Below are 6,556 nucleotides of genomic sequence, written 5' to 3' on the forward strand. Positions count from 1 at the left end.
ATCAAAATCCATGAATAACAGCATGCAAAAGAGAAATCATACACCACTCTTATTCATGAACATAACTCAAAAACTACGTAAAATATTAGCAAATTGAATCTAGCAGAATATGCCAAGGATAATATATCAATCCAGGAATGCACATATATCATTTTAACAGGAAAAAAAGTTCGAAAAAATCTCTGTTCAATAAGAGGCATCTACAAGAAACTATAGCAAATACCATACCTAACAGATGAAACGCTGGAAACTTTTCCTTTGAGCTCAGAAATAAGGCAAACTTGCAAACGTTTCTCTCCACGGAAATCGTTAGCAAAAGGTGAGCAATCTGAAGAGAAACCAGAGTATACGTAGCTATGTTTGCCCCTCTTTCTGTAACTGATTGCAATTCTCCAAGCCTGAGGTCTATTCCTGTGCTGCGGTCACTCTGCTAGAAAAAAATTGTGAAGGGGATTTTTGGAAAAGACGTAAATTGATCCATGCAAACAGAGAAACACCCAGTTTTAAACCGACCTGTAGTACTAAGGGCAGCACCAATGAGTATATGCAAACGAGTCCTCTGGGTGAGATGCCAGGGTTGGCACAAAGTAGAGCACGAGTCTGCAACCTGCCCCACCACCCATGGCTCAGGGGAAGGGAAGGCACCCAAAACATTTGTTGAGATGTTGCCCAAGCCTAGGCCTTGGGGCCCTAAGGAGCGCAGGTGGCGACGGGATAGGACCAAACTGGAGTCTCACTTGTAGCTATGATGGGGGGTGGGGGGAGCGTGGAAACCCAGCGACCCAATCTTAACAATCTTAAGTTCTCAACCTTGTGAAGGAGTACACGCCCCAGGACAAAAAGAAGCTCACTAAAATAATCTTTAGCAATATAACTTAGTCTTAGTTTCTTATTACTAAGTTAAGAGCCCATTCAGGCCCGTACAATGTCAAGGGACTATCTTTGACATGCTCAACATTTAGCCTTTCCTAAGTAAGGCCTCTGAAAGTTTCACTACCAATTTTCTAATGTTTCATCCCACAAAACCTTTAGCATCTAAGCCAAAGATTCACTTAAGAAGGAGAGAAATGAAATACTGGTGCTCTTTCTGTGCCCATCATCCTGGATACTACTGGCTGATGCCCCTGCACTTGTGGTGCCTTTGCATTTGCAGGCAAAAGTTTTTCTTCCAGTGCAGAGAATTACCTCAAGTATATCCTTACTAGGTAAAAATTTCCTGTCAAGGAAATAAAGGGTTAACTTCCGTTATTCAAAGAGATAACACTGATAATAGTTCCCATGTGTATAAATGCAGCCTGGTATGCAAATGAGCTAGCCAGGGATGGGTGGTTTCCCAAATCTTGGCTCCCCTAGGAGTAAGTGGAGAAATAGGGGGGACCTGACTCCTGTGCTGGGGGACCATGCGCTCTGTCTTCTGTGTGGCAAGTATATGTGTTTCAAATAACATTTACCCCAGTGTTCTGTCACATTACCATCTCACTGTGCCCCCTTCCAGCTCTGCCTCTCCGTGGTTCCTTTCCCTTTACAAAAAGATTCAGTTTTCCCCAGTGCACTCCCAGGCACGCCACAGCCTATGAACCCCTTTTAAAGCACTTGTCACCATACAGTGCACCTGTGCCAGGTGTTTAGTGCAGATGTCCCCAAGGGCTGAGTGAATGCTGGAATGAATGGGTGGCTGGAAAGTATCTACAGGAAAACCCCTTAATAAATTCTAGTTCCTTCTTTCTTCCTAACCAAGTCTTTCCTTTTGCTTCTACCACTTCCTAGCTATGGTACCTTAGGCAGAGTGCTTTACCCCTGGGCCTCATTCCCTGAAATGTAAAATGGGCAAATGTAAAATATTGCAAAGCAAATCTCATTTGGTTAAGGTAAGCTTGCTTCAGCGCAATACTGTGTGGAAAGCCTAGGCAAAGAAGGGCTCCATAAATGGGTTGTCAGAAACTAGTTTCCCCAAACCACAATCTACCTTGCTTCCACCCTTCTCACTTTCTGCCACATATCCTCCACCCACTTGCTCTGTCTCCCTCTCACCCCTTGTCTTTGTCCATCTTTGTCTCCCTTTCAAGCCCTAGCCCCTCCCACACGGACACCCGGATTCCTCCAAGCCCAAGGGGGACCCACCTCTGTGGGGCCTCCAGCCCTGACAGCGTCTAAGCCTCTTTGATGGATAGGCTCACCATCCAACCCTCCTCTTCCCTCTATGGCTAGTTATGTGAGGGGTGAGGGGTGAGGGTGGGAGATGAGGCTCAGCCCCCTCCTCCTCTTTAACCACAGATCCAGAAAGGACAGGAGTGAGGTGTTGCCTGCCCAGCTTGCCCCACACACACCTTGCACAGTGCTGACGAGTAAAAGGTGCTAGGAGAGGTCCATGAAGGGGATGAGGGTAAAGGGAAGCGACTTGGTTCAAGGGGGGATCTTTTTTGTTGGATGGGGATGGGTAGTGTTGGAGGTCAGGCCTCCCCAGAGCCTCTGCCCTTCTCCAGCCATCGAGCTGATCAAGGACCTGGTCAACTATGACGTGTGTCAGGCGCTGCTCAAGGGCCTCGTGGCGCTGCTGATACCATCAGTCAAGGAGACCAGCAAACTGCAGCCCAAGATCCTCAACGGTAGGGAGCCGCTCAGACTGGGGCTGCGGGAGGGGCTCCTGGGCTTGCGGAGCAGGGCCTTCCGCCTCACGGCCGCCCCTCCTCCAGACTCCGCGGTTCTCCAGCTCACCGCCAACCTGCCGGTGTTCTTGCAGCAGGCCGCGGCGGCCAAGGCCATCGGGTAAGCGGGCAGGGGTAGTTGGGGGAGGGGGGGGGAAGCAAAACAGGCTGGCGCTGCCCGCAGGCCCCGGAGCGCTCGCGCCGCCTGGGGGGTTCCAAGGGGTCGCCGCAGCCGGAATTCCTGGCGCAGGGTCCTGGCGCGCAGCAACACGAGCGTCGCCGAGGAGATGCTGCACCTGCGCGTGGTGCACAGCCTGATGGCCGCCATGGGCAACACGGACCACAGCAACAGCCAACGGCAGGCCAGCCTCACGCTGGAGGTGAGCGGCGGAAGGGCTGGCGAGCGGCGCGGCGGGCCCCGGGCGACTCCACCGCGGTCACCCCGCCGCCGCCCCGTCCGCCGCCGCAGTACTTCGTGCAGATGTTCCCAGTGGTGGAGGAGCACGTGCGCAGGTCCATGGGAGAGGAACTCTACGCGCTCTTCCTCGTGAGTGCTCCCGCCCCGCCCCGCCCCAAAAAGCAGTGACCCCGACAGTACGGTGCCGCCTCCACAGCGTCCCTCCCCTGGGACACACCCCCTACACAGATTGGACCTGGTGGCCCGCTGCAGGAAGGACTGCCCTGGCTTGCGCTCTCCCCCTCTCCCCTCCCCTTCCCCGCCCCGTGTCCTTCCGTTCTCTTTACGGCCCTTCCGGTCAAGCACTGGATCCTGCGACAGTCCTCTGCCCGAGCCCACCTCCAAGTGCAGACTGCCCTTGCACCTCAGCAGGCTCCCCTTGCTCCTGTCCTCAGAGCAATGCCGAGGACTTGTACATGAAAATAGATAGCATTCAGGCGGACATCTTGGCGGCCAACAAAGTCAATGTTTCCAAAGGTGAGTGGGGAGTGAGGGGACCTGGAGCAGAGGTGCAACGGGCACCCAGACTCAGGCTCGCCTCCCCTGCTTCCAGCGTTATCCATCAGTGGCGTCTCCTACAGCAACATGAGCTTTTACCTTGGCCCTTGTGGTGAGGATCAACTGGCTTACACTACATACTTCCAGAAGGAGGGTTCGGAAGGAAAGGAGTAACGGAGCCTCTGAGGCAACCCAGAAAGGCCAAAGCTGTGTTTTACCTGGCAGAAGGAGCCTAGGGTCAAGCTCAGGGTGACTCCCTCCGTTAGCCCTAGGTGGGAGGCTGGGGGGTTCATGCCAGTAGGGGAGAGGAAGGGCTGCTGTCTGGGAAATTTCAATAAATAGTCTTGCTGTCTGTTTGTTCTCTCTGTAAGGGGGAGGGAGGATTAAATGAGAGCTTCCATGGTGCGTTGGGGTGCCTCTGCTCGCCAAGGAAAAAGAGAAAAGCTGGTTCTGAGTGAAGGAACATCAACATCCTTTAAGGTTCAAGAGCATAGCCTGAGGAGAGACCCTCACTTCAGCTCCTTACTGGCCCCCTGCACTCCCTCCTCCAGGAGACCACACTCACCTGGTTTTCTATCTCTCTGGTTGCTTCCTCGTTTACTCTTTTGCTGATTTGTCCTCTTCAACCCAGCTTCTTTCTTTCTTTTTTAAATGTTTATTTTTTAGAGAAAGGGTGGGGAAACACAAGCAGGGGAGAGGCAGAGACAGGAAGAGAGAGAGGACCCAAGCTGGCTCAGCGCAGAGCTCAGTGTGGGGCTTGATCTCACAAACTGTGAGCTGAAGTCGGACGCTCAACTGACCGAGCCATGCAGGCGCCCAAACCAGCTTCTTTCTAACTGGAGTGACCTTGAGCCTCTTCTCCATCTACTTTTTCACCCTAGTGATCTCATCCAGTCTCAGAACTTTAAATGCTGTTCATATTCCATTGATTCACACATTTATATCTCTGGCTAAACATTTCCACCTCTTTGTGTCCAAAACTGGACTCCTGATCCTGTGTCACCTCCCCCAACTCAAGTGATAGCAGTTCATCCCTTTTGTCACTCAGAACAAAAGTGTTCTCCTTAATGTCTCTCTTCAACATCTGTATCCATTCTTTCTGTTGATTCTACCTTACAAATATATCCAGAATCCAACCATATCTCATCACCTCTGTTGCTAATGGTCCAAGTCCAATCCACCATCCTCTTCCCTCTGATTTACTCTAGAGGGCTTTCTGCCCTTCCATTCCCATTTGAATACAGCAGCCAGCGTAGTCCTTTTAAACTTCAGTTTCTATCTTCTTGCAGGACTCTCCACCTTGCAGGGCTCTTTCTCCTTTACTGGATCCACACTGGTTCTGTGTTTCTTGAAATGGACAAACTCTTGCCTTAGGGTTTTGTACTGACTTTTCTGCTGAACAGTGAGAGAGGTTCTGTCTTAGAACCTTTCACCTCAGATATGTAGCTACGTAGGCGAACTCCCTCACCTCCTTGCAACTCTCCAAAAGTCACCTTCTCAATGAGGGCTACTCTTAAAGTTGTCACTATGTTACTACCCCCTATACTCTGGCCCTCAAGCCCCTTATGCCTCTATTTTTTTACACGACACTTAATACTTTGTGTATTGTCTGTCTCTCCCCCTGAATATAAATTCAACTAGGGCAGGGGTGTTTTTGTTCTTTACTAATATTTCCCAAACAATGTCTGGCATACAAGAATTAATGACTTAAGTATTGGGAGGAAATTGTCCATCAAATCAGAGGAAATGAAGTCAGATCGCAGTAACTCTCCAGGCGGCCACAAGAGGGCATCACCGGCTCTGATATTGTTAGTCTGAGGCGGCCCAGCTTTCCCTCAAACTGAGTTTCAGCTTTCCTCCATTTGGGTTGAAGGAGGAAAGAAAAGTTAACAAAATATAGTTATGCTGTCCATAAAGCTAAATGGATTTCCTGTTTTAAAGAAGTGTCTGTTCTTAGTTCTGTTTTGTTTTATCTTTATTTTTGAGAGAGAGCATGTGCGGGGGGCGGGGGGAGGGTGGTGCAGAGAGAGGACAGAGGATCTGATGCAGGGGGCTTGAACTCACTAACCATGAGATCATGACATGAGCTGAAGTCAGACGCGGAACTGACTGAGCCACCCAGGCGCCCCTGTTCTTAGTCTTGAAATGCCCTTTGTTTTGTAGAATGATGGTAAAACAGTACCTCAAAAATCTTTTGGAAAAAATTTTTTTTAAGTTTTTGGTGTTTGTTTTGTTTTGTTTTGTTTTGTTTTGTTTTGAGAGAGAGCAGGAGCAGGGCAGGGTCAGAGAGAGAAGGAGACACAGAATCCAAAGCAGGCTCCAGGCTCTGAGCTCTCAGCACAGAGCCTGATGCAGGGCTTGAACTCATGAACTGAGATCATGACCTGAGCCAAAGTCGGACGCTTAACTGACTGAGCCACCCAGGTGCCCAAAAGAGTTTTATTTTTAAGTGTTCGCTATACCCAATGTGGGGTCGAATTTACAACTCAGATCCAGTCACATGCTCTACTGACTGAGCCAGCCAGGCATCCCTGGAAATTTTAATAGTCAGAAAATCCAAAACTCTGAAAGCCACTGGTCTAAGGTGACCATAGTTTGATAAAAACTATGGAACTTTTTTTTAAGTTTATTTATTTTGAGGAGCGGGGGAAGAAAAAATCCCAAGCAGGCTCCACACTGTCGGTGCAGAGCCTGACCAGGGGCTTGAACTCACCAACTCCGGGATCATGACCTGAGCCAAAATCAGGATGGGGTGCCTGGGTGGCTCAGTTGGTTGAGTGTCCGACTTCAGCTCAGGTCATGATCTCGTGGTTCGTGAGTTCGAACCCCACATTGGGCTCTGTGCTGACAGCACAGAGCATGGAGCCTGCTTCAGATTCTGCCTCCCTCTCTCTCTACCCCTCCCCTGCTCACTCTCTCTCTCTCTCTCTCTCAAAAATAAATAAACATAAAAAAA

General features: G+C 50.0%; 1 protein-coding gene across 3 annotated transcripts in view; it reads left to right on the forward strand.

Moving 5' to 3' along the window:
* ARMH1 (armadillo like helical domain containing 1) overlaps window positions 1-3,952 on the forward strand; it is a 37,362-nt gene extending 33,410 nt beyond the window's left edge. For all 3 annotated transcript variants that reach the window (XM_023258619.2, XM_023258620.2, XM_023258621.2), the window contains 6 exons: window positions 2,484-2,606; window positions 2,694-2,766; window positions 2,896-3,025; window positions 3,115-3,192; window positions 3,498-3,579; window positions 3,656-3,952. In XM_023258619.2, coding sequence (XP_023114387.1) covers window positions 2,484-2,606; window positions 2,694-2,766; window positions 2,896-3,025; window positions 3,115-3,192; window positions 3,498-3,579; window positions 3,656-3,774 — 605 coding nt within the window. In that variant the 3' untranslated portion in view covers window positions 3,775-3,952. The remainder of the gene's footprint in view (window positions 1-2,483; window positions 2,607-2,693; window positions 2,767-2,895; window positions 3,026-3,114; window positions 3,193-3,497; window positions 3,580-3,655) is intronic.
* Window positions 3,953-6,556: the final 2,604 nt, after the last annotated feature.

The sequence above is a fragment of the Felis catus genome, chromosome C1 (assembly GCF_018350175.1).
Source record: "Felis catus isolate Fca126 chromosome C1, F.catus_Fca126_mat1.0, whole genome shotgun sequence".
NCBI classification, from domain to species: domain Eukaryota; kingdom Metazoa; phylum Chordata; class Mammalia; order Carnivora; family Felidae; genus Felis; species Felis catus.